Source organism: Panthera tigris, chromosome B3 (assembly GCF_018350195.1).
Source record: "Panthera tigris isolate Pti1 chromosome B3, P.tigris_Pti1_mat1.1, whole genome shotgun sequence".
Classification (NCBI taxonomy): domain Eukaryota; kingdom Metazoa; phylum Chordata; class Mammalia; order Carnivora; family Felidae; genus Panthera; species Panthera tigris.
Window position 1 is genome coordinate 5543360 of NC_056665.1, and position 26902 is coordinate 5570261.

General features: G+C 55.2%; 2 protein-coding genes across 6 annotated transcripts; one reads left to right on the forward strand and one right to left on the reverse strand.

Annotated features, from left to right (window-relative positions):
• Positions 1–18385, forward strand: MAN2A2 (mannosidase alpha class 2A member 2). Of its 3 annotated transcripts, XM_042988014.1 has the most exons (25): positions 1–123; positions 380–581; positions 1429–1578; positions 2127–2384; positions 2455–2599; positions 2716–2887; positions 3332–3459; positions 3658–3831; positions 4236–4422; positions 6643–6820; positions 7139–7341; positions 7550–7732; positions 7888–8002; positions 8230–8297; positions 8447–8612; positions 9134–9370; positions 9593–9715; positions 10035–10149; positions 10393–10526; positions 10696–10837; positions 12400–12533; positions 12802–12876; positions 14906–15100; positions 15266–15376; positions 16212–18385. In XM_042988014.1, the coding sequence occupies exons 3-25, from the start codon at positions 1447–1449 to the stop codon at positions 16362–16364; spliced, it is 3528 nt and encodes a 1175-aa protein (XP_042843948.1). In that variant the 5' UTR covers positions 1–123; positions 380–581; positions 1429–1446; the 3' UTR covers positions 16365–18385. The 3 variants fall into 3 exon arrangements, with proteins under 3 accessions (XP_042843948.1, XP_042843950.1, XP_042843949.1); XM_042988016.1 differs by lacking the exon at positions 12802–12876; XM_042988015.1 differs by lacking the exons at positions 1–123; positions 380–581 and having other exon boundaries at positions 634–1578.
• On the reverse strand, positions 10507–26740 carry HDDC3 (HD domain containing 3). Of its 3 annotated transcripts, XR_006218363.1 has the most exons (6): positions 26538–26740; positions 26171–26226; positions 25820–26060; positions 22167–22342; positions 18551–18630; positions 10507–10580 (listed from the first exon to the last, which is right to left on the reverse strand). XR_006218363.1 is itself a non-coding variant. In XM_042988017.1 (4 exons), the coding sequence occupies exons 1-4, from the start codon at positions 26647–26649 to the stop codon at positions 25383–25385; spliced, it is 540 nt and encodes a 179-aa protein (XP_042843951.1). In that variant the 5' UTR covers positions 26650–26740; the 3' UTR covers positions 25022–25382. The 3 variants fall into 3 exon arrangements, 1 of the variants encoding a protein (XP_042843951.1); XR_006218362.1 differs by lacking the exon at positions 10507–10580 and having other exon boundaries at positions 18482–18630; XM_042988017.1 differs by lacking the exons at positions 10507–10580; positions 18551–18630; positions 22167–22342 and adding an exon at positions 25022–25513.
• Positions 26741–26902: the final 162 nt, after the last annotated feature.

Consider the following 26902-nt stretch of genomic DNA (forward strand, 5'->3'; position numbering starts at 1 on the left):
CCGGCGGCGACGGCTGGGCGGACGCCCGCCTTCGCCTGCGTCGCTGCCTCCGCGCGGGCCGCCGCCCCCGGGGATGTGAGGGGCGCAGCTCGGCCGGCGGGGCTCGGAGGCCGGCTGCGGACGGTAACGCGCCGGGCGGACCCGTGGTGGAGGAGGGGTTTCCGTCTGACCCCGGGCCGCGGCCGGGGTGGGAGGCAGGAGCGCGAGCGGCGCTTGGGCTCGGAGGCGGCCCGGGGTCCCGCACCCGGCCGTCGTCGTTGCGGTCCCGGGGCCGGGAGGGTCGGAGAGGGCCTCGGCCGGGAGGGCCGGGAGGGGGCTGGGCCGGCGGGACCCGGCGGCAGGTGCCTACCCACCCTGTGACCCAACTCCCTCCCCGCAGCTCCACCCACTCTGGCCTAGACCCAGCCTCCAAGGGCTAAAAATATTGCCCGGAGGCTCCTGTGCGGAATCAGATCGCGCTAAGTAGGGCAGACGGCGCAGAGGCGACAGAGCTCCTCGGCCCCGGGGCCGGAGCAAGTCTCCGGGGCGGCGGTTCCGCCCACGCTCGGCCCAGCAGCTAGCGGCCTCCCTCCACCCAGCAGGCAAGTAGGCTTCCGCGGGCGTTGGTAGCGGGCACTGGTCTCCCGAAGTTGACCCACAGCGGGGCAGCTGTGCCCAGCCTCCCCATAGCCAGGGGACATTCGGCACCAATCACTGCTGGCTTCCCAGGGGCTGCCCCGAGTGCTGTATAAGCAAAGGCCGAAAGTTACCCACTGCAGGAATCCGAACTGGCCGGGAGAAGATGCAGGGCCCTCTTTATGTTAGAAAGACAAGCCACTGCTGCTGCCTTTTAAGCTCATTATGTTTTTCTTAATGAGAGAGGTGCTGTGCCAGGCACTCTTTCTGGTGAGTATCAGTCTGATCCAAGAGGGCAGGGAGAAAGGCTTCCCTGTCCGTTTCTTTAACTGGATGCCAGTTTCTTCCTCGGAAACTAGAAGCACGTGGCCAAGGCACCTGGACACTCACCTCCTTTGATTGGCTGTATCTTTCTTGTAGGCAAGCGATGCAGAAAGCCGGTTAGAATCAGGAGGTTGTGAGGTGAACTCTGGAGGCAGAGCTGGGAAGTTTGTTATCCGGTCGTGTTTTTTATGGCATTAGCCTGGGAGACAGCATCCTCTGTACCCTAGGGGCAGAGCTCCCACCAGGACCAGGCAGGACCAGCTTTACATACTCGTGCTTTCTGTGTCTCAGCTAAGAGAGCAGGATCCCGGTTGGGTCAGGATCCGCAGCCGGTGTTGGGATTTGGGGCTTAGAAACTTGCTTTTCTTTGGAGTCAGGCAACTAGGTGTTCCTTGAGAGTAACACTCAGGCACTCACTGGGGCATTTGGTGGAAAGACCAACAAAGGGATTTTGTCTGCTGGAGCTGCATATGGTGTTCCTCCTGCCAGGTGTGTGTGGAGGCCAGTATGAAGCTGAAAAAGCAGGTGACAGTGTGTGGGGCTGCTATCTTCTGTGTGGCCGTCTTCTCGCTCTACCTCATGTTGGACCGAGTGCAGCATGATCCCACCCGTCACCAGAATGGTGGGAACTTCCCCCGGGTGAGTCACGCCTGGTTGCTAATCTCTTCGTGTACCGGTCCCTGAGCTCAGGCTGAGAGTCCGGGTCAGCCCAGGACAGGAGGGTTTCTTCCCAAAGGGCAGATTTTCCAGAAGCCCAGAGATCAAAAACAGTGATGGCAAAAAGAAAGAAGGAAGGGAAAAGACGAACTGCCGGCTTGTCCTCCTGAATTCTTGGCAGACATTGCTAATGGATTGCAGCATTCGTTCCCACTAAGCCCGATTGCAGTCCTTGTCAGCACAGCGCTCCTGACAGGCCACACTGGTTGTCGAGAAGAGGCACGCAAGATGAAATCTTTGCCGTCCACGAGCCAAGGAGTGGGGGCACACCCAACCCAAGCGGATCGCAGTTCTCTGTAGTGATTTGCACATCTTTCCTCACCGGACCAGAGCCATCCAGCCCCATAGGCTCGTGGTTCCGCCTTCAGTTGGGGAGGGAAGGACCACGGGCCCTGGGTGGTGGGCCCCACGCAGAGATCCTTCCTGTGGCACAAGGGGCCGTGGGTGATTGCTTTCTGGTCTTTCGGCAGAGCCAGATTTCTGTGCTGCAGAACCGCATTGAGCAGCTGGAACAGCTGTTGGAGGAGAACCATGAGATCATCAGCCACATCAAGGACTCTGTGCTGGAGCTGACGGCCAATGCGGAGGGCCCGCCCGCCATGCTGCCCTACTACACGGCCAACGGCTCCTGGGTGGTGCCGCCAGAGCCCCGGCCCAGCTTCTTCTCTGTCTCCCCCCAAGACTGCCAGTTTGCTCTGGGGGGCCGGGGCCAGAAGCCAGAGCTGCAGGTAGGGGTCAGAGCCGGCAGGGACCTCTGGTGGCTGTGGATGGGCACTGAGCTACTCTCTGGCCTGGCAGATGCTGACTATATCGGAGGAGTTGCCGTTTGACAACGTGGATGGCGGCGTGTGGAAGCAAGGCTTCGACATCTCCTACAGCCCGCACGACTGGGACGCCGAAGACTTGCAGGTGTTCGTGGTGCCACACTCTCACAATGACCCAGGTGAGGACCCAGCAGGGCCCCGGGGGCCGGGCTGTGCGGAGAGCTTTGTGATGGCAGAGGTAAGGGAGGGGCAGAAGATGCTGGCATCCTCAGGGTATCCTGTGCTGGTGCCCTAGGCTGGATCAAGACCTTTGACAAGTACTACACTGAGCAGACCCAGCACATCCTCAACAGCATGGTGTCCAAGCTGCAGGAGGACCCCCGGCGGCGCTTCCTCTGGGCGGAAGTCTCCTTCTTTGCCAAGTGGTGGGACAACATCAACGCGCAAAAGAAAGCAGCCGTGCGAAGGCCAGTGCCCGCCGGGGAGGCATGGGAAGGCTGGCCTCTGGGCCCTGGACTGGGTGCCAGAGCAGCTGGGTGCCACACTGTGGGTGGCAGGGGGAGGCAAGGGGAAGCAGGGCCGAGGGGAAAGGGCGTGGTGGAGGGGCCGAGAATGAGAAGGCAGGGACTGGTGTGATGGCCACTGGGTCACCGGTGTCGGGAGAAATCAGAGTTAGGTGCAGTCGTACGCACAAGCCAAGAGGGAGCGTGGGGCCTGGTCCGGAGAGAGGCAGGGCCGGGACAGCATGGAGGCTGTATGGAGGGAAAGGAGAGTGCCTGTTTGTTCTGTTGGTCCCGGGTGTGGGTGAGCGGGCTCAGTAAGGCCTGTGCGCACAGGTCCCCGCATCTTCTGGTTGGCGGGACTGGGCAGAGCATCCCTGCCCCACGCTGAGTGTGAGTCCTTCACTCCAGGCTGGTGGGAAACGGGCAGCTGGAGATTGTGACAGGAGGCTGGGTGATGCCGGACGAGGCCAACTCCCATTACTTTGCCCTGATTGACCAGCTCATTGAAGGACACCAATGGCTGGAGAAAAACCTCGGTGAGTCTGGGCTCAGGAAGGAGAGTCTGCCCCTGTAGCTGGACCAGGGAACAGCAGGGGCTGGGCACAGGGATCGGCAGGGGGGTGGTTCCCCTCCAGGCCGATTCCACCAGGCATGGGCTCAGTATGATGGCAGGAAAGGAGCTGGGTCCCCAGGACCTGAACCCCTCAGGACCTCTGGCTTCCGTGCCCTCTCAGGAGCAACCCCACGCTCTGGCTGGGCCGTGGACCCCTTTGGACACAGCCCCACCATTCCTTACCTGCTGCGCCGTGCCAACCTGACCAGCATGCTGATTCAGAGAGTGCACTATGCCATCAAGAAGCACTTTGCTTCCACCCACAGTCTGGAGTTCATGTGGAGACAGAACTGGGGTAAGACCAGGTAGGGTGGAGGGTCACAGGAGTAGTGCTCACTGCGGAAGGGAAGGGCAGGGTATGAGGGTAAGACCCACGTCCTTCAGAGCAGACCAGCAAGCACTTACACAGACCGCCAGAAGTACTGTCCTCCTTCCGGTTACACTGGGGATCGATCACATTGACCTCTGGCCTCTACAGAGCCCTCGTCTATACTGAGGGTCTGTCCCAGGAACTGTGGGCTCCAGATCCCTCCCTGTGCCCCTTGGCCTGCCCGTCTTCTGCAGCCTTAAGTCTGGTCCAGGCCTCACCTTCTGTCAGAGCTGCACGTGGCTGGAGCAGATCCCCAGTCTCCTGGCATCTCCGTGACCCGCTCCGGAGGCTGCCTGCTGGTGGCCGACTGCCCGGTGTGTCTTCTACAGACTCGGACTCCAGCACAGACCTCTTCTGCCACATGATGCCCTTCTACAGCTACGATGTGCCCCATACCTGTGGCCCGGATCCCAAGATCTGCTGCCAGTTTGATTTCAAACGCTTGCCTGGTGGGCGCATAAACTGCCCCTGGAAGGTGCCGCCCCGGGCGATCACAGAGGCAAACGTGGCTGAGAGGTATTTGCTCCCGGCCTAGGCTGGGCCATTTTCACTCCACGGGGGAGCCAGGAGACCTGGCCTTGGTGTGGGCTCTGCTGCACGGGGGTGCTTCTGGTTGTACGTCTGTAAAATGGCAGGCGGGGGCGGTGGGGCTCAGGTGGTGAGTTCAGGTCCACAGCCGCTAAGGTGGCGGCTCCTTCACTGAGCCTCCCTGGAAAGCTGGAGCAGCTCTAAGGAACCACCTTTTCCAGAATGGTTTTATTTCCCCAAATGAGTGTGTTTCCCAGCGTCCTAACAAACTGCCAGAGCCGGTTGACCGACTCAGAAGTGAATAATTCTCAAAAAAGGTAGTTTCTTGTACCATGTGGCCTAATGTGCCTTTGGTTACTGCAGGCGTCTTGCCTTAGCTTGATGCAGGCCAGGACCCCCCAGTGCTTGTGGACCATTCGCAAGCACGTTCAGTCCTGCCCAACAGCCCCCAGCATCAGAGAAAGCACACCTGTCCCCCTGGGGGGTTGTTAGGGACCCCTAAAGATGTCCCTGTGGCTGAAGTCTGCCCCCGCCTCCGCCCACTCTGGAAAGAACAGATTACCAGTGTCCTGAACCGTGGGTTAGCTGGAACCCACTAGCCTTGACAATATAACAAGTTGAGCTGGTTTTCATGAGGCAATACTCTGATTTCCATGATGTCCACGAGGTGCAGCATGTGACCAAAAGGGAAAGAAAGTGGTCTTTTGTTTCTGAAAGCCAGAAATCTAAATGCAGATTCCAAGCAAGAATCCAGGACTATTAAGGGGTGATTTTTCTTAAAGCAGCAGCTGTGATCAGATGCCAGCCCAGCTTTGCAGAGAGCAAGTCATGAGAGTAACTTCGTTTTCTCCTTTGAAAGGCTTACAAGGCTGATAAATTAGAGGGAAGTGGTATTCTAGGAGTCCTCTCTTGAGAACAAAGTAGGAAAGTACAAGCTGGATCAGCACAGTTAAGTAGCTTAGTGGCAGGCTGACCTACAATACCTATAACACGCCGACGACTGGGTTGGTCTAAATGGAGAAAAAGCTTTAACGATACGCTACAAGGTTTTGGTTTCCTATTGATTTGACCAGTAACTTCGATGAAAAAGAAAGTGATAAACGTGTGTATATAGTTCCTACTGTGTACCAGGCGCTAGTCTGAATTTTATTTATTTATTTATGTTTTTGTTTGTTTTTTTTGAGAGCAAGAGAGAGCACAAGTCGGGGCGGTGCATAGAGAGAGGGAGACACAGAATCCAAAACAGACTTCAGGCTCTGAGCTGTCAGCACAGAACCCGACTTAGGGCTCAAACTCACGGACCGTGAGATCATGACCTGAGCCAAAGTTGGACGCTTACCCCACTGAGCCACTCAGGCGCCCCTACCAGGTGCTGTTCTAAGTATGTAGCAAATAGTAATTTATTTAGTTCATTTTAGCTTTCACAACATTATGATGGTAGGTATTGATGCTATTCTGATAAAAAACCGAGGCCTAGCAAGGTTAAGTAGCTTAACCAGGGTCACTCAGCCAGTACACGTAGAGCTGGTATAGTATGGTTCTGCTTTTAGGTCTTCAGAGCTGTGCTAACTTGTGGGCAAAGTGAAGCTGGGGTGTCAGAATGAGGACCCCCCCCCACCAAAAGATCTCAGTAGGTTGTGTGCGACGTGGGTCGAATCCAACCAGATAGGATTTATCGGATGTAAATGTAAAGTTCCATCCTTAGTCTCAGGAAAGAGAACAGGAAAGGGTCGGGATGGGGAGAAAGGCCCTTGCTGAACCACACGTGTGGGAAACCCGCGTGGTGGCCGAGGTCGGCACTGGTGTGACCGCGGGGCTGCCGGAGACGCCCCTGTACACGCACGCGGCACACCGGGCTGGCCGAGGTGTGTGTCCTGCCTTCTGTTTGCCGGTCGGCCCACCCCGGAGTCCCGCATCAGCGCCAGGCCCCTCACCCTGAGGGACGTGGGCAGAAGGGCGGCTGGAGAACCGCTGGTGATGCAAGGGGGGGGGGGGTGCCGGGCCTCTCTCTAGAGCCTGAAGGGAGGCACAGGGGAATGCGGCACATCTGTGGTGTGTGTGAAGGACCTCAGGGCAGGGGTGTGCTGTCGTGCATGGTGTCGGCCTGGAGTCCGGGAACTGCAGCCGAGCATAGGAAGACCTGGGCCCGCCCCGCTCCCTTCCTCTGCGCCGAGCCTCTGTGTCGGGCCCGCGCCCTTCCGCCCGCAGGGCAGCGCTGCTCCTGGACCAGTACCGGAAGAAGTCCCGCCTGTTCCGAAGCAACGTCCTCCTGGTGCCGCTGGGGGATGACTTCCGATACGACAAGCCCCAGGAGTGGGACGCCCAGTTCTTCAACTACCAGCGGCTCTTTGACTTTCTCAACAGCAAACCTGACCTCCACGTGCAGGTGTGGGGGGGCGGGAGGGGGGACGCTGAGCTGGGGAGGGGGGAGGCCCACGGTGCTGCAGCCTGGCCCTTCCCGAAGGCGCCGTGCTCCCCGTTCCCGACTCTTGGGCACGGTCTCCCTTTGGTGTGAGAATTCCTTGCCGGCCCCCCGGGCTTGGCGTGCGGTGGGAAAGAGTGGGATATAGTGATTGCAGGTGGGGCGTGTAAGCAGAATCCTTGCCCCTGGCACTGGGCTGCAGCACGGTGGCGGGGGAGGAGGGGTTGACAGGTCCCAGAAGACTCCGGAACTGATGGAAGCGGGTTTTTGGGGTCCCTACAGGCCCAGTTTGGCACCCTCTCTGACTATTTTGACGCTCTGTACAAGAGGACAGGGGTAGAGCCAGGGGCACGGCCCCCAGGGTTTCCCGTGCTGAGCGGGGATTTCTTCTCCTATGCCGACCGAGAGGACCATTACTGGACAGGCTATTACACTTCCCGGCCCTTCTACAAGAGCTTGGACCGGGTCCTGGAAGCCCACCTGCGGTGAGACTCCCACCTTCCGCCTTCCTGGCTGGAAGGAGTAGAATCGGCTGTGGGATTTAAGGAAGGGCTGGATTGGCTCAGAAGGCCCTAGAAAGGCTTGGAGACCAAGGCAGGCAGAGATGTGGTGGAAAGGAGGGAATGGGGCTTGCTGAGCGAGGGCGGGCCTGGGAGTCGTGTGGGCAGGAGGCTGACCTCTGTCTCTGGGCAGGGGCGCGGAGATCCTGTACAGCCTGGCTGTAGCTCACGCGCGCCGCTCTGGACTGGCTAGCCAGTACCCGCTCTCCAACTTCGCCCTTCTGACGGAAGCTCGGCGCACCCTGGGCCTCTTCCAGCACCACGATGCCATCACCGGCACTGCGAAGGAGGCGGTCGTGGCAGACTATGGCGTCAGGTGGGGGCCCTCTCCTGCTCCCCGTCGGCTCCACACCCTTGCCCGCTGTCCCAAAGAAAGGCCGTGCTGGCGGTCAGGGGGCAGGCCTGCCGGTGAGGTGCACAGTCTGTGGCCATCTTCTCCATGGTCCCTCTCCCACCCCCTGTCCCCCGCAGGCTCCTGCGCTCCCTCGTCAGCCTGAAGCAGGTTATCATCAACGCGGCACACTATCTGGTGCTGGGGGACAAGGAGGCTTACCGCTTTGACCCCGAGGCTCCCTTCCTCCAAATGGTGAGCCCCCTCCTCCATCTGCTCTGGGCGCCCTCGGGCGTGTGCGGTCCCATCCAAGAGCAGCGGTGTGAGGGTGTCGCTCTTCTTTTCCTTCCCTGCCCTGGGGTGAAGGATCTGTGCCCAGGGAAGCTGGTGGTCCACATCCGGGACAGGTAGGGGAGGAGGCAAGACTCCGAGCCAGGCCAAGGCCCGTGACGGTTCTTCCCTTCCCACCCCCTTAACTCCAGGATGACACCCGCTTAAATCACGATGCCCTGCCGGAGCGCACAGTGATCCAACTGGATTCCTCGCCCAGGTGAGCCAGACCGGGCCAGGCACAGAGGCGAAGCCACTCTGGCTCCCGACACCGTCTCGCCCCCTCGCCTGCCCGGATACTCTTGGCCTCTGTTTCTGCCTCCGTTGCCCAGGAAAAGCCTGCCTGGGTGAGCCTGCCTCTGCCTGCAGGTACGTGGTGCTGTTCAACCCGCTGGAACAGGAGCGGTTCAGTGTGGTGTCCCTGCTGGTCAGCTCGCCCCGGGTGCGTGTCCTTTCTGAGGAGGGTCAGCCCCTGGCCGTGCAGATCAGCGCACACTGGAGCTCTGCCACTGACGTGGTCCCTGATGTCTACCAGGTAAGGTGGGGGCCCGGGAGGTGGGCCCCAGCCCTCCGTGCTCATCCTCGGCCTCTCCCCGGGGCCTCCCTCTGCCTTGTGACACCCGCCTCCCGCCCTCCTGCTTACGCCCCAGGTTGGGGACAGCCGTCTTGGGGAGAGGGGTTGCCCAGAGGACAAGCACTGTTGGCATTTGGGTCTGTCCTCGAAAGGCAGGTGAAGTTTGATAAACTATGATAATAGTGAGAACGGGGGCCAGGGTGTCGTGTTATTCCTTCGTTCATCAAGTGTTTGTGGAGAGTTAATGTGCGATTGCCATTTCCTAGTTTCTCAAATAGCATTTGAGACTCCTAAAAGTCTGACCCGAAGCAAGTAATGTCACTTCCACCTTCAGAGGAGGGGACAGAGGCCCCAGCAGGTACAGGGATCTGCTCAGACTTTATCAGTTAGTAAGAAAGCCCCAGGACTAGAATCCCGGGCCTGCACCCAGAACCGGTGCCCGTGCCGTGGGCCGCGCTTCCTCACCCTTCCTGTGCCGGCAGGTGTCTGTGCCCATCCGCCTGCCGGCCCTTGGCCTCGGCGTGCTGCAGCTGCAGCTGGGCCTGGACGGGCACCGCACCCTGCCCTCCTCCGTGCGCATCTACCTGCACGGCCGGCAGCTGTCCGTCAGCAGACAGGACGCCTTCCCTCTCCGTGTCATTGACTCTGGCACCGGTGACTTCGCCCTCAGCAACCGCTACATGCAGGTCTGGTTCTCAGGCCTTACCGGGCTCCTCAAGGTAAAGGGCCGGGGCGGGGAGCCGAGGAGGGTGTGCGTGGCGCTGGGGCGGTGCTGAGCCGACACCCGACTGACGCGGGCCTCGGAGCGGGCCGTCTTGGCTCCGGGCTGACGGCACGGGGAAGCTGGGCTGGCTCCTTGGGGAAGTTCGTCCGTGCCCTCCCAGGGGGCAGGCCTGACATGCTGGTGTGGGGCCAGGGGTCAGGGCTGTGTTTCTTGGCAGAGCATCCGAAGGGTGGACGAGGAGCAGGAGCGGCGGGTGGACGTGGAGTTCCTCGTCTATGGCACCCGCACGTCCAAAGACAAGAGCGGAGCCTACCTCTTCCTGCCTGACGGGGAGGCCCAGGTACCCTGAAGACTCCTCAGAACCCCCGCAGGCCTCGGGAGGCCCCGCCAGCGGAGGGCACGAGGAGCCACGTGACCCGAGGCGGTGAGGCGGAGGGGCACGGGCCTTCCTCCGGGACGGTGCCTGCTGCCAGGGCCCTCGCGGGGGCCGCCTCCGGGAGGCGGGGTGGCCGAGGAACGGCCGCGGGGGCTTGGGCCGGCCCAGCCAGGGGTCTCGGGCGGAGGCCTGCCGGCAGAAGTACTTCCGCCGAGGCCGGGCCGGTGCCCCCAGGCTTTGCCTTCCGTGCTGCGGCTTCAGCTGCCGCCTGCTCTTTCCCCAGCCCTACGTCCCCAGGGACCCCCCCGTGCTGCGTGTCACCGAAGGCCCTTTCTTCTCAGAGGTGGTTGCGTACTACGAGCACGTTCGCCAGGTGGTCCGGCTCTATAACCTGCCAGGTGAGCCCTGCCGCTCGGAAGGTCCGAGGGGAGGCGGGGGCTGCAGGGGTGTGCGCTGCTCTTCCTTTTGCTCACGGCTCATGCGTCTGTTCCCAACAGAGGTATCGTTTGCAACGGGGTCACGGTAATTCTCTGAGAGAGAAGGTCCTCCAGAAATGCGGGGCGTCGCCGGGGGTCGGGCACGGCCTCTCCCTGCCCAGTCTCTCCGGCCTCTCCATGCTCGCCCTTTGTCTTTGTGCCCAGGGGTGGAGGGGCTGTCTCTGGACATGTCGTCCCTGGTGGACATCCGGGACTACGTCAACAAGGAGCTGGCCCTGCGCATCCACACAGACATTGACAGCCAGGGTGCCTTCTTCACGGACCTCAATGGCTTTCAGGTGATTTTCGGGGCCCCGGAGAGCGCACGCAGCAGGCACTGGGAGCGGTCTGCCCTGAGGGGGGAGGAGGAATCAGAGACGAGAGTGATCAGGGACTCCTTCAGACTGGGGACCCGTTGGTCCCACATGGTGCCCGGATGCCTGTGACCTGCTGGCCTTCCCCTCCCAGGTGCAGCCCCGGCGCTATCTGAAGAAGCTACCCCTGCAGGCCAACTTCTACCCGATGCCGGTCATGGCCTACATCCAGGACGCCCAGAACCGCCTCACCCTGCACACTGCGCAGGCCCTGGGTGTCTCCAGCCTGCACGATGGTGAGCGGGGCAGGAGCTGGTGCACAGAGTGATGGGCGGGGTGGAAGCCCATCTGTGCCCCCCGCCTCTCCCCTCAGCGGTCCCCACCCCTCCCCGGTCCACATCACCTCCATGCCTGTAGAACCATTAACAGTAAGCCGTTAACTCCCGCCAGTCACACACGGGCATGGCAGGAGGGCAGGCCACTGCCGTCACCCTCGCCCCTAGCGGAGGCAGCCTTGGAGGTGACGCGGGGTAGGGGGGGTGGTGGGTGCCCCATTGGAACCCTTTAAGAAGCATCATGGTACTGAACAGTTACTCTCCTGGTCAGGGATGGGAGTAGGGACAGTTGAAAAAGTGCATATGATGTTATAACAGCAAAGAAGAAAAACATATGCTGTTTTTAAAAGAGAGAATGGCATTTTTAAGAATTCAAACAAGGGCATGAGGAGTGCTGGCCTGGGGCTGGGCACGCCGGGCCAGCTGAGGTGGCTCCTACGTCCTCAGAGTAAAGTGAACACTTTGCTCTTGGTGGCCTCTGAGGCCTTCAGATGGTTCGTGTTAGGGACAGAGCCTTTATGCAGGGCTGAGCCGAGAGGCTTCGCCCGGGGGTTGGTGGCTGGGGCAGTGGAGGCCTGACCCCCTGCTGCAGGAGTGTGGCTCTGATCGCCCCGCTGTCAGGCTCTGCCACGGTTCTGTCTACGCTGTCGACTGCTAGCTGAACCCCACGGGATTCTCTCTGCCTTTCTGGAAAATAGCGTGCTGAGAGATTATTGTTATATACGCACGGGTCCGTTTTAGGACTTTTGGATATCTTTCCAAAAAAAGATTGCTCAACATACAAATACGTAGGAACTGCAGAAGTCAGAATGTCAGGCTGGGGAGATGGTTAGGGTCATCTGAGTGGACGCTCTCAAGAGATTCTTAGAAAAACAGGTGCTGGGAAAAATCCTCACCCCAACATATGTCTGCTTTGCGGCCAGCCCTTCCCCAAGCTTATTTTACGAAGAAAGCACAGGCGGTCATCCGCCATCCCTTTTCCCCAGGGTGACCACAAACGACACCTGATTGGAGCTTCTGTCTGATTTGCCATCTGCCTGTTCTCTCCGCACTCTCCTTGTGACGGATGAGGCGGCAGAGCTGGAGTCTTTCCCAGCCTAGGAGGAGGGTGGGAGGGCGCGGGTTCTAGTCCCAGCAAGCTCTGCCCCAGCTGCCTGGACCGGGGCCGCTGCAGCAAGCGCTGCTGGCTGGCGATGGCAGTTTTGTGTTCGCTGGTTTACTCTGTTCAAGTGGCCAGTGCAGCTAGCGATCGCCACCCGAGCTCCCAGGTCTGTGCCCCCTCCTCAGGCACGGAGCGTGGGCGGTAAACTGCCAGGGCCTGCTTGCTCCCTCCGGCCTCTTTTGTTTCCTCTTCTGTGATACCGGCCCTTCGCTCGGTCCCCTTCCAGCTCCAGGCCCCCACTCTTCCTCTCCTGAGTGACTCCGCTTGAGGCTGTAGCTCCCCGGGCTTTTCCCTCGGGGCCTGTGGTTGGGATTCTTCCAAAGCCCAGTATCTGCTTGGGGCTCACGGTGAACTTCCCCAGGCCAGCTGGAGGTGATCCTGGACCGTCGGCTGATGCAGGACGACAACCGGGGTCTGGGCCAAGGGCTCAAGGACAACAAAAGAACCTGCAACCATTTCCGCCTGCTGTTGGAACGGCGAACCCTGGGCAGTGAGGTAAATTCCAGGCTGGTCCCTTGGGCGGCAGAGCTAGAGGCGGGCGAGGGGTAGCGAGAGTAGTGCTTCTCCTGGGGTGCGGGGGGTCAGTCTGACGCTCTGCTTCTCCATCTCCGGCAGCCTGGCGCCTCCCTTCTCCCACAGCGTCCTGTCGCCCATGCCCCCGAGCCATCTCCCGCCTTCCTCTGTGCCCCCTCCCCGCCGCCATGTTCTCTAACCCTCTCTGCTCCAGCCCCGTTCATCTCATGGCTTTCTTTGCCCCCACCAGCCTGGCTTTTTCTCCAAACTGGCAGCCATGTTTAGGGGCTTGATCTTTCACAGCAGCAGGAGCGATAACCGAGAGGTAAGGGCCAGCCACGGGGGGTCGAATTAGTACTAGCCACCGGTAGCTGGACTCGGAGCCTGCGGAGGATGGAGCCTGCCACCCAGCCTCCCTGTCTGTGGCTCGGTCCTCACCCACCAAGGAACTACTGATCACCCGCTGTGCTTTAGGGCCTGAGAGGGACACAGACTCTGACACTGACCCTGCTCTCCAGGACTTCCCTCGGGAGTAGGGGTGGGGGGTAGGCAGAAGTAGCTTGGCTGGTAGTAGTGGGAGAACGTTGTGAGCCAAGGAGATCGAGGACAGTTTCTGGGGGACATGTTGACCAGGCACAGCTGTGATGGATGGGGTCTGATGTAAACACAAGGACTGGGGCGCCTGGGTGGCTCAGTCGGTTAAGCGTCCGACTTCGGCTCAGGTCATGATCTCACAGTCTGTGAATTTGAGCCCCGCATCGGGCTCTGTGCTGACAGCTCGGAGCCCGGAGCCTGCTTCGGTTCTGTGTCTCCCTTTCTCTTTGTCCCTCCCCCACTCATGCTCTGTTTGTCTTTAAAAAATGAAGAAACCTTTAGAAATTTTTTTTTTTAAAGCACAAACTAAGGCAGAGGGAGACCACGTAAACAGGGAAGAGCAGTGAGTTCACTCAGCTAGGCCACAGCTGCTAGTCCAGCGTGGTAGCTTCTAGACACATGTGGTTATTTAAGTTAATTAAAATTAAATATAGGGGCACCTGGGTAGCTCAGTGGGTGAAGGATCCTACTTGATTTCAGCTCAGGTCATGATCTCAACGTTTTTAATTTATTTTTGGGACAGAGAGAGACAGAGCATGAACGGGGGAGGGGCAGAGAGAGAGGGAGACACAGAATCTGAAACAGGCTCCAGGCTCCAAGCCATCAGCCCAGAGCCTGACGCGGGGCTCGAACTCACAGACCGCGAGATCGTGACCTGGCTGAAGTTGGACGCTTAACCGACTGCGCCACCCAGGCGCCCCTCAGGTCATGATCTCAAAATTGTTGAGTCTGAGCCCTGTGTTGGGCCCCCCTGTGACAGCATGGAGCCTGCTTGGGATTCTCTCTCCCCACCTCTCTGCTCCTTCACCGCTCACATTCTGTCTCCTTCTCAAAATAAATAGACTTAAAAGAACTAAATAAGTTCAGTTCTTCAGTCATACCGGCCACATTTAAGTGCCCAGTGGCCACAAGTGGCTAGCAGCTACTCTATTAGTGCAGGTATAGCTTATTTCTATCTTTGCAGAAAGTTCTAGTGGCCGTTGCTGGGCTAGCATGGGGTCAGGGTTCGGTTGGGGCAGACTAGTGGGCCCAGAACGGCTGGCTGTGGGGCCTGGACTTTATGTTGGAGGCCAGTGCAGGATCTGAGCACGGAGGGATGCTGTCGGACTCTGCCCTGAGCTTGTCCATCTAACAGTAGGAATAGGGCGGATCTCCAGGGAGCCTGGAGGCAGGTGATACTTTGCAGGCTGTTCAAGCGGGAAGTGTTGGTGGCTTGAACTGAACCGCGGGAGGGAAAGGTTGGGGGTGGGTGTGAGGATACTGCCGAGATGGGGAGAGATTCTGGGTGATTGGAAGGAAGGTGGCACTAGGGACAGAAGTCCAGAGTACAGAAAAGTGGCCGCCTTGGGGGAAGTGCAGCTTAGGCCTGTGAGTGTGGCATACAGGGCAGTCAGCCAAGCGGCCGCCCCCGGTCGGAACAGCTTGGGGAGCACTGGGCCCGAGGATCGGGGCCGGCGCTATGGGTGTGGGGCTGGACCCGGAACCGCAGGATCACTCAGGGTACTTGCTCCGTCCGTTACGGGCACACATCTGTCTGTCACCCGTTCTCCCGCACTGAGGATCTGTGATGGGAGATGGATGGCGCTCACAGGGCGTGTGCTCACATTAGTGTGAAAGCAGAAACCCCCAAGGTAGAGGAGACGTGTCCCTTATAGGTTGTGGGAGATGGGGAGTGACCACACATGGAGGGTGCTGGAGCCTTCCAGACGCTTCGGGGAAAGCTCTCTTCCCCTTCGCCCACATCTCGGCCGACCTTGCAGGTCCAGGATGGCCACACTACCAGCTACCCATCCCTCCTCAGCCACCTGACCTCCACGTACCTGAATACCCCAGTGCTTGCCCTGCCTGTAGCCAAGAGGCAGCTCCCGGGCCCCGGTCTGCGCTCGTTTCATCCCCTGGCCTCCTCCCTGCCCTGCGATTTCCACCTGCTTAACCTGCGGACGCTGCAGGCCGAGGTGAGTACCCCGCCCCGCTCTGTACCTCCAGGACTGGATTCTGGCCTTTCCTCACCCACACTCCTCCTGGTCCTGGTCCTGGTGCTGCCTCGAGGGCAGTGCTGTTGCACCCACGAGCGCTGAGCAGCACCCGCCCCCACCACCCCTTATGTGTCTGTCACCCAGGACGATGCCCTGCCCTCGGCAGAAACCGCACTCATCTTACACCGCAAGGGTTTTGACTGCGGCCTTGAGGCCAAGAACTTGGGCTTCAACTGCACCACGAGCCAAGGCAAGGTGAGAGGGGCCTGGTACAAGCAGGAACACGGTGCACCGGGGCATAGCAGGCATGGGTCTTGGGAGACTGCGGTGAGGTGAGCAGCAGAGAGAAAAGGGAGAAGCCGTTGATGAGTGATTTCAAAGCAACTGAGGCCTGGCCAGGGCACATTCTGTACAAGGCATGTGCTCCGTGAGTAGGGGCCACAGCCAGATGCAGTGGAAAACATCAGATATAAAAATCCAGGGGCGCCTGGGTGGCTCAGTCGGTTGAGCGACCGTCTTCGGCTCAGGTCATGATCTCGCGGTCCGTGAGTTCGAGCCCCACGTTGGGCTCTGTGCTGACAGCTCAGAGCTTGGAGCCTGTTTCGGATTCTGTGTCTCCCTTTCTCTCTGAACCTCCCCCGTTCATGCTCTCTCTCTCTGTCTCAAAAATCAATAAAGGTTAAAAAAGTAAAAAAAAAAAAAAAAAAAAAAAAAATCCAAAGCCGTCATGCTGCGACTCTGAAAGCTCTGGTCATGGTTCAGGCAGGCGCTGACAGGTGCCCCCACGTGCCACAGCCCATGCTGGGCACTGGCGATTCCGGAGTGGACCTAACACAGTCCCTGTCTTCAAGGAGTTCGCTGCTCAGTGCAGTGGTTCCTACACTGAGGTCTGTGGATGGGCTTTGGGGTTGAGCAGAGTGAGCCCCTGGCCCGAACACAAGCTCTCGTGCACAGCTGGGCACCATGTTGCCCAGAGGGGCCAGAGCCTCTGTGAGGTTCTTAAAGAGGCAGCAAGTCATACAGAGAAAAGAGCTGTGTCACATAACGTGTGAACACCCAGCACAGCCTGTGCCATGTTTTCTCTCCACAGGTGGCCCTGGGGAGCCTTTTCCACGGCCTGGATGTGGGTTTCCTGCAGCCAACCTCCTTGACATTACTGTACCCTCTGGCCTCCCCCTCCAACAGCACTGACATCTATTTGGAGCCCATGGAGATTGCCACCTTCCGCCTCCGCTTGGGCTAGCACTTCCTGTGGCCTGAAGAGAAAGTTCATCCACAGAGACTGCCTCTTACATAAGGTCGGGTTGGACAAACCAGATGGGTATCCTGTCCCGATCTACCTCTCAGAACTGTGACAGACTGGGCTCTGCCCTCATTTTCTGTTTCTCGTTGCTTCTGTGTTCGGTGGCAACCCCAAACCCGGTGTCGGGTAGACAGGGCAGATGCTAGTGAGATCTTGGCCAGAGGGTCCTTGGTCAGAGTGGGCGGTGCCAGCCTCTGCTTTGGGTTGTGAGCGGCACCCATTGGGCACAGGCTCAAGCACCCACCTTTCTCCCAAAATGGGATGGAGGAGAAGCAGGGTCAGGAAAGATAGGGGAGGCTGAGTGGGTAGGAGCCCAGCGCCAGGGTCACTGGAGGTGGGAGCTGGTTCTGGGTGGGGGGCGTCCTCTGGTTACGTAGGGACTGGATGTCCCGATGTGAGCGGGAACTGAGTGATGGCTGGGAGGAGGGGGTGGGGACCCAGAGTTAGCAGAGTGGAGGAAGAGGAATCTCCACTTTCTGTGATGACTCCACTGGGAGGACTCCACGCATCGGCTAGCGGCTGTGGTGCGGCAGGAAGAGACCATGCGTCCCTAGAGACCATGTCATGGCTAGAGGTCATAGCACGCTTCAGGTACCAAAACCCCCATCTGGCCCCGGGCGCCTGGTCCATGTGTTGATGTGTGAGATGGTGGCAGGGACGTGGGGGCGTCTTCCGTCCTCGCTGACGCCTCTTCTGTTCCTGTACTCTGTACACCACTGTCCTCGAGCTCCTTCCCACCCTGGGGGCATCTGGTCTGGCATACTTCCTTTCCCTGGAAGGAAAATGAAGCCTCCAGTCCACCTCCCCTCCCCATGAGCGTGAGCAATTTGAGAAGGCTTTCTGCTCCGTCCCTACGGTCAGGTCACGGAGCTTCAGCTGTGGTACATGCTTCTACAGAGGGATTTGGATCCTGGCACAGGGACTAGGGTTATGTAGAGTGAATTAGGAGGCAGTATGTCTGTTCAGCAGCCTTCATTCCGCTTCGATTAATAGAGCAAAGGTTTTGACGGTCTCTATAGCTGCTGAAGCAATATTTGGTAAAGTTTAAAATCTATCCCTTGTGAAAAATCTTAGTAAGTTAAGACTACAAAGAAACTCCTAATCTAGATTAAAAATCTCTATCAGAAACCAGCAGTTAATGACATTCGAAAGAGTCAGACACCACAGGCATTCCTATAAAAGAAATTAGCCAAGGACATACTATTATTTAGCAGGGTCCTGGCACCATAATCCCCACAGTAGAGCAGGCGAAGGAGAGGAAGTTACTACTGTCGTTATTTGGAGACAACAGAATGGCAACCTATAAAATCTACGAGAATCAGCTGGAGACCTAAGACCATTCTGTAAGTGGACATAAATGATAGACATCATGCTCCTGTAAGGATTTCGGTTCTCTCCAAATCAGCCCATAAATTCAGTGTGTTCCAGTGTGATTGAATACTTTTGGAATTTTGATGAGTTCTAAAGTTCATTTGGAAGAGTAAATACATGAGAATACTAACAAATTCTGAATGGTGGTGAGTTGGGGGTGGGGGGGCGCCGAGGGGAGGAAAGGGCACATGTCCCGTGGCATTGCCCCAGGGACTCTCAGGCAACCACACATGGTCCGTGTGACCTGGTGTGGGATCGGAAAGACAGACTGATGGAACCAAAGTCAGAGTCCAGAAGCAGACCCAGGTAGATGGGAATTTAGTGGGATAAAAGGATTATTTGAAGTGGGAAAAAGATGGATTGCTTTAAATAGTACTTTAAGTCACTGGGTATCAAAGTAAGAGATCTGTAGCTCACAGTTTCCACAAAAATTAGTCCCAGAGAAAGGAACAAAAAAATTAAACTACAAAATTACTGAAGAAAATACAGGGTATTATTATACCTCTGGTGTGGAGAGCTGTTCTAAACATAACACAAAACCTGAAAGATGTAATAAGGGAAAAGATTAAACAGATTTTATTACCAAAAAATATTGAAAAGTTTTATGTATGGCAGAAAACATCAAGGTTAAAATACAAATGACAACCTGGGAGAAGATGTTTGCAACACCTCAAAAACCGGTGAGTTAATCATTTTGGGTGAAAGCTTGCTTTGGGGTCCTCAGAGAAGGTCCCCTGGGCCTGCTGGGCCCCTACCTGAATATCAAGAGTCCTTCCAGATCATCCAGGGCTGTTGGCAGCTTCAGGCCAGGGCACACAGAATCCTTTCTGTATCACTGTGGAAGAAATAAGATTATTGATGTGAGGTGCTCAGCAGAGTGTCTGATGCATAGAGGAGCTCAATAAATAGGAGCTATGATCTTACTAGTAAAGGATGCTAAACAGTTATATTATAGCAGGTGTCAATTACTCGTATAAGATGGCTTATAATCACATGATAAGGGAGACTGTGCCTCCTAGGAAATGAGCAAAATAAAGGCTGTTTATCTTTGGATATCTTAGATGTACCATGAAATCATTTATCTGCCAGGAACAATGTTTAATGCTACACACTGGCCTTTTAAAACGACCTAGCGTTGTTCAAGGTGTGGTCCGGGATCACCAGAAATACTTGTTTCAAGTCCGGCTTTTTGGCCTCTCCTCACTAGGGCTGCTCCTTCAGCCTGGACGTAGGACTGAGGGCCTGTGGAGCAGAGACTAAGACTCGATAAGACAGATCTGTAACAGGAACAAGAAACAAACGTTCCTGTAGAAAGTCGAAGAACGTAGAAGGAAAAAGCCGATTCCTGGGCACAATCTACTGAACCAATTTCTGGGATGGCAGTCAAAGGATCTTTTTTAACAAGCTTCCAGGTGATTCTTTTGCACACATAATTTAGAAATGGGCCTGTGATTTTAAGGCACGTAGCCATCCTTTACCACCACGTGCTGGCACTGAGGCCTCAGTTCTGAGGGTTGTAATCATCGTTAGAATCCGGATGTGACACAGAAGCAACTCAACCACCGGAAATAGCATTCTGTTCCTCCCGGGAGCCCTCCATGCACTTAGAACTTAAAATACAAAGTTCTAGCCCATTTCCACGAAGAGAGGACTGTATGGCCAGTTGGAACCATGGAAGGGAGACTGAAACTAAGAACCCAGTCCTCCCATGCAGGTTGAGGCAGGCGCAGGTGGTGCTCTGATTCAGCTTGCCTAGGAGGTGGGCACAGAGAAACCTGTAGAAAGAGCGACCTCTCTAACCTCCGAGTTCACCTGCCTACCCCACGGTCACCGAGGTCAGCTAACTGCACTCATGTGCTCACAGAGGGGGAAATCCCAGTCTGGGTAGCAGGACTGAAGCTTACCATCCAAAATGGAGCACCCTGAAAAACATGTTTGTTTTTCACTGACAAAAATACGTACAAATAACAAATACCTCAAGGGCGAGAACAGGCAATGGAGGAGGAGACCAGATCCTTCAGAGCAAACCAATTTTACATAAAGTCCGCGGGAAATAATTCAGATCTTAACAGTTACCTGGCCCAAGTGGGTCTGCGAAGAGTCTCTGTCCATTATGGGGCCTGACCTTGCACCTTCCTAACTGAGAATAAACCTGATCTGAAAGTCCACTCTGGGCACAGGAAACCCTAGGGGTTGGAGATGAAGGCTTCCCAGCGTTTGGAATGTGACAGAGTTGAAGATTGAAAACACAGCACCGGGTATGGAAGCCTCGAGAAGCTGTCTCAGTGGAGGAGGAAAGATGGGTCTCCCTGTCAGCCTGCCTGGGGACTTACACTCAAACCAGAGCAGTGAGTGCACCTACATCTGCCTCCTCAACTCCTAATGCCTATGAATGGCAAGTGAGATATTTACAATGCCAAAGCATAGAGTAAAACAGGAACTCTCCTTTGACCAAGAATGGAGAGAACAGCTACAGGCCTGAGCAGACGGGAAGCTCGCAGCTCGAGACAAAGCCCAGCAAAGGGCAGCAGCACTGGCACAGACAGGGCACCAAGACTGACCCAGGAAGGCCAGAACCAGGCTGAGCAAAGAGCAGAGGAAAGCAAAGCAGAGGCTGCCAGCAAAACATGACAAAATAGAAGCGACCCCAAACAATGCTTTATTGAAATACAGTCTACGTATGGGATAAACACTGGATTCTGTGCAAATGGTATGGAGACTTTGTGGATTTGGAAAACAGAACTAAGGAATCTACTTGACCACACCACAGAGATAAAAGGAAAACCTAAAAGAGAGGTTAAGAAAGATGGCAGATAGGGGCGCCTGGGTGGCTCAGTTGCTTAAGCATCTGACTTCAGCTCAGGTCATGATCTCACGGTTCGTGAGTTTGAGCCCCGCATCAGGCTCTGTGCTGTCAGCTCAGAGCCTGGAGCCTGCTTCAGATCCTCTGTCTCCCTCTCTCTGTGCCTCCCCCATTCTCTCTCTCTCTCAAAAACAAATTAAAAAAAAAGAAATATGGCAGATAGATTTAGAAGCATTACCATAATGTTTAGTAGCTCTTTTAGGAGAGACTAGTAAATAGGGAAGAGGAAGCCTTCAAAAGGAAAGTGGAGGCACTCTTCAGACACGAAGAAAGACAGGTGTGCGTCCTTGTGGTGAAAGTATTCACCCAAGTTCCAAGAAAGGTACATGAAAAAAAACAATCCTCACCTACATATATTGCAAATAAATCCCTAAAAATCAACCAGATTTTTAGGAAAGAAACTCCATAAGGAAAGACTATCAGATGACAGCAGACAGTTAGCAACAGTGAACAGGGTACCTGAAGACCAGGAAATAGTACATTCACACTTAGAGAACATAACCACTAACTCTGGATTTGGTATTCGCTACACTGTCATTCAGAGTGAGGGGGAAATGACATTTCAAACATCCAAAGGCTGAGAGTTTGCAGTGTGCAAAACTTCAGTGGAAGAAAAAAGGTGTACTTGGGGGGAAAAAATCCAGGGTGCATCAACCAAGGGGGGGATATACCTAACAAGCACTGGCTATAAATTATAATATACCTTAAAAAGAACCAGAATGAGAATTCTAGATAGCAATAATGTTAAGTGTTATTCCAGGGGTCCTTGTTCGGAAGAAATATAAGCACACCTCAAGATTCACACGCACAAAGGAATTTTTGAGGATGAGGATGTTCACTGGAGCATTACATGGTGTAGTGAAAAGCTGAAAACAAAACTTAATTGTCTATCAGAAAGGGGAATGCATAAAAATAAAATACTGTCCATTCATATGGCGAAATACTATAAAGTAGTTCAAAGGAGTGAGCTAAACACTTATGAGCATCAACATGATACACCTCATGAGCATTGCTAAAGGAAAAGAAAGTTACAGGGGTGCCTGGCTGGCTTGGTTGGTAGAGCATGTGACTCTGGGTCTCGGGGTTGTGAGTTCGAGCCCAGCGCTGGGTACAGAGATTGCTTTAAAAAAAAAAAAAATTTTACAGAGTGATATATACTTAAGATAAAATACTCCAAGTACTCTAAGGACAGTCTTTTCAACAAATGGTGTTGGAAAAATTGGATAGCCACATACCAAAGAATGAAGTTGGAAGCTTATCTTACACCATATACAAAAATTAAAATGGATCAAAGGCCCAAATGTAACAGCTAAAACTATAAAACTCTTAGAAGAAAATAGGAGGAAATCTTAATGAGGAATCTGGCAGTGATTTCTTAGGACACCAAAAGCACAGGCAATAATCCTTCTGGAAAAGATTCACACCACTCTAGATGCCATTAAGAACGTGCAAGGTTCATGGGAAGAAACCAAAATATCAACATTAACAGGATGCCAATTGGGAAATACCGATGCCAAACTCTCGGATGACTTTGAGAGGGTCAAGACTTCCGTGGAGGAAGTCACTGCAGACGCGGTGGAAACAACGGCAAAAGAACCAGGATCAGAAGTGGAGCCTGAAGATGGGCCTGAGTCGTCACTGCAATCTCAGGATCAAACGTGACTGGGCGAGGAGGAGTTGTTTCCTGTGGATAAGCAAAGAAAGCGGTTTCTTGAGATGGAATTTACTAGTGCGATGCCGTGACGACTGTTGAAATGACAACAAAGGATTTGCAATATTACTTAAATCTGGGTTGACTCCCATTTTAAAAGTACTACTGTGGGTAAAATGCTATCACACAGCATTGTCCACTACAGAGAAATCATTAGCAGGGTCAGTCAGTGCGGCAAACTTCACTGTCTTATTTTAAGAAACTGCCACAGCCACCCCACCTTCAGCCACCAACACCCTGGTCAGCAGCCATCAAGACAGATACTTCACCAGCAAAAAGATTATGACTCACTGAGGGCTCAGATGATGGTTAGCATTTTTTTTGGCAATAAAGTATTTTAAAATTAAGGTACATATACTATTTTCTTAGAGACCTGATGCTGTTGCACACTTAATATGCTGCAGTATAATGTAAACCTAACTTTTATAGGCACTGGGAAACCAGAAAGTACATTTGACTCGCTTTATTGTGATATTCTCTTTATTGTCGTGGTCTGCAACAGAACCCACGATGTCTTCAAGGTATGCCCGTAATCTCAAATGGCTCAGGGGAAAAAGTTCCTTATTCTGTACTTCGAACTTTGAAGTTTCTGGTTGTTTAAAAATACATATTTAACAGATTAAAAAAACAGATACCTACTACATCGGCTCAAATCAAACATCTAGGGAGGCCTTGGACTCATCATCCATCCAGCCCCACTAGCCACTTCAGACCTGATCTTTACCATGTCCAGTAGTTGGAGCTGATCTCAGTGTGGTCACTTTTGTCTGGTTAAAAAGGCCAGGGGCAGAGATAGGGGGGGGGGGGATGAGGGCCCAGTAGGGGGCGTCTGGCTGGCTCAGTCAGCAGAGCAAGACTCTTGATTTTGGCATGGTGAGTTCCAGCCCCATGTTGGGTGTAGGGATTACTTAAAAATAAATAAATTAATTTAAAAAAAATTTTTTTAAGGCCCAGTAGTGTGGCAAAAAGAGAGGGGATTGTGGTCTTCTGTTACTGTCTCTCTATTTGATCGTTAACAAGTCTTCTCACCTCCCTGAGCCTTGCATTTTGTCTCTGTGAAAGAACAGTATCCCTACCCTTCACTGTCTCATGTGGTTATTATAAGGAACAGATGAAGTAACACAAGTTAAAAGGTGTTTTTGTAAAACAGCAAGCACCTTGTGACAATTTACCCCTGCATTCAGTAGGGTGATTTTTATTGTCCTGAAGACTTAATTTTAGGTCACTTAAAAACTGTAGATTTATTACATATGTGTGTGTATATATGTGTATGTGTGTGTGTGTATATATATATAAAGTTTAAGGGAATAAAATTTTTAAAAATCCTGTAATCCTACCCCCCCAAACTAATTTATTAAAAAACTAAAACCAAAATTCTCCAAAACATACCACACCCCAGTCTGCCTTAAGAGGATTACATTGAACTCTGCTGATCTGTTTACTTGGGATGGTCCTGAAACTCGATTCCTTTATACTTTTTTAAAAAATGTTTATTAAAATTTTTTTTTTTATTTTTGAGAGAGACAGAGTGCGAGCAGGGGAGGGGCAGAGAGAGGGAGACACAGAACCCGAGTCAGGCTCCAGGCTCTGAGCTGTCGAATTCGGGGCTCGAACTCAAAAACCGTGAGATCATGACCTGAGCGGAAGTGGGAAGCTCAACTGACTGCGCCACCAGGCGCCCCAATAAACTCCTTTCCTTTTATAATTTTTTTTTTTAACATTTATTTTCGAGAAACAGAGTCAGACAAAGTGTGAATGGGGGAGGGGCACAGAGAGTAGGAGACACAGAATCTGAAGCAGGCTCCAGGCTCTGAGCAAGCGGTCAGCACAGAGCCTGATGCGGGGCTCGAACCCACGAACTGTGAGATCATGACCTGAGCCCGACACTCAACCGACTGAGCCACCCAGGTGCCCCACTCCTTTCCTTTTAAAGGCCACCTTGTTGCCCTTCACCAATGTCCCCCCGACAGACACCGCGATGGGCGTTCGTCGGGTACGTAACCATCGTGGTCTAGCACGAAATGGCCTTTGACCTAACAACGATTTCCTCACCTCCCAGGCGTACCCTTTCCGAGGGGCCAATAAGCCCCAGCTGCTCAGCAGTGACTAAACACCCTTCACCGGAAGACCTCTGCCCGCGGCGCCACGAAGCGGCCCGCCCCCTACCCTAAACTCCGCCCACCCCAGGGCTCGCGGGCTGGGCCGCCCCGACCACTTCCGGAGGTGCCCGGAAGTCCATGTCACTTAGCAACCCAAGGCACTGGCAGAAGGCTAGCGCTGAGACCTGGGACGGGCTGCGGTCTGGGACCCGCAGTCCCCCACCCTCCCTGTCATATTGCTCCTGGGGTCTCTCCAGGGCTCAGCAAGAGCAGCCAGTAAGCAGGTGGCATTCCTTTCCAAAACGTCAGTCATCCCGTCCCGTTTTCTTAAGGAGGACGACGACTACCATTTTTTGAGCGCCTATGTGTCAGGCTCCGTCTGAGACGTCACATAATCTAAGCCTAATAATTACACAGCCTGTCTCACTGTTAAGGAAACCAGGCTCAGAGGGGTTGAGGCGCTCAACCTGAGGAACCTTTCCCCGGGGGACACACAATTGGAACCCTGCCATGCTGAATCCCGCATCCCAGTTCCCCATTCAGGAGGTTGGGGAAGGAGCAGCAAGAACTTAAACCTTTACCCAAAATGTTTTATTTTCCATAATGACTTATGAACGAGCGTTTATATAAGCCCAAGTCCCTGGGGGGGGGGGGGGGAAGGGGGGGGCAGGGTTTTGGCCCGTGCAAAATAGCAAAGAGACCCAAGGAGAAGGGGCAGTAAATGCGTTAGAAATGGATGAGCTGCATCTGATTTCCTCAATCCGGGGCTCAGCTTAGTTGGCAGGAAACCTTGAGAGGTATCTGGGCTGAATAAATCAGGGAGTGAGACCCAGAGGCACCAAAAGGTTGGAATATGATTCCTTTCTGGCCGGAGGAGGCTGAAGTCTGGGCCACCTGGTGGCTGCAAGCACTGCTCAGAGTGTCAGCCCCCGCTCCTTAAACAGCTGCTTTAGAGCCTCTTCCAGCTGTCGGTTTGTTCCCTGAAGCCCCTTCACCACTTGCGCTGCCCACTCGAAGTATTCCTGGACTCGATGTTCAGACCATCCTGCATGAGAACGGACAGAAAACTGCTCATAGGACATCCAGGACAGTATTGGATTTTGCCCACTTCCTGGAGGGCGTGGTGCACGGCCATGAGATGAGTGCCTGATGGGATCTGTCCAGAACACTTGCCCTGGGCCCAGTTACTGTTATTTCTACGGTGTGAGAGGAGACCAGAGTGGTCTAGTATTAGCCTGGGGAGTCAACAAGAAAGCCCAGGCTCTTTTCTTCCCAGGGGAACTGACCAACCTGTGCCTGGGGAAGGTGGGCGTCCCTCCCCTTCCCCTCAGGGCAGGTGGGGGGAGCGTACCCTCTGGGGTGCAGCGACTCAGGTCCCTCAGATTGTACAGCTTGTCTGCCAGCTTCACCAGTTTAGCCCCGGGACTGCTGTGGGGAGCCTGCTCCACCTGCAGCCGCTTTCTCTCCAGCTGGGGCAGAGTCTTGTCATCTGTTACCTCCTCCACCAGGCGTCGCACTTGTGCCCCGAAGTGCAGCTCCACCTCATCCAGGGTGGTGTCTGTGTCCTCCACTGTGTCATGGAGCAGCGCTGCCTGGGGACAGGCTTCCACTTAGCCCTGCGGCTCCAGCCAAGGGGTGCTCAGGGCTGAATGGGGCCCCCGATCCCCACCCTAGCTCCTAGTGGAGGAACGACGAGAGTTACCTGTAACACCACAATGTCAGTGACTCCCGCCTCATGGGTCAGGATCCGAGCCACACCTGACGGGGCAAAGCAGGAAGTCAGAACTGAGGGAGTCCCAGGCTGCGTGTTGTGGATTCTGTAGAGCCAGATGTGGCTTCTCGCTAGCCAGATGACCTTGGGCAAGTCCTTTACTCTCTTTGGGTGTCAACTGTGCAGAGGAACAGTGATGCCTACCGCCCCGGGTTGTTGTGAGGCTTAAACACGAAAGGTGCCTGGCACAAAGCCTGGTACAGAGCAGGTGCTCAATGAGGTGTAGGCCCTCCGCGTTCCCGTCCCGGTCCCCACCCCCTAGACGCCGCTGCGGCTGCTCCCGAGGCGGTGCGCCCACCGATAGGGTGGTTGATGTAGGGTGTCCCTTCGGGGTCCTTCCGCCGCTGCAGTCGGTGCTTGCGAGCTGCGAAGTCGGCAGCCTCCACTAGCTGCGTGGCCTCGGAGCCCATCGCCGGGGTGGGGCAGGCGACTGAGGTCCCCAGAGCCCCTGGAGCCCGGGACGGAGCGTTCACAGCGCCCCCTGGCGCCTCGGAGGCCGGGGGGGGGGGGCGGGTTCTGGCTCAGACTGGTTCTCTGCAGCTGATATCCTGGCGGAGAGAGTAAGGGAGTTTGGGAGCTGCTCTCAGCATCGCTGCCCCTGGCGCAGGCGCTCTCCGGAAGGTGCAGGAAGAACATGGCGGGGCTCCCTGGGAGGCCACAGTC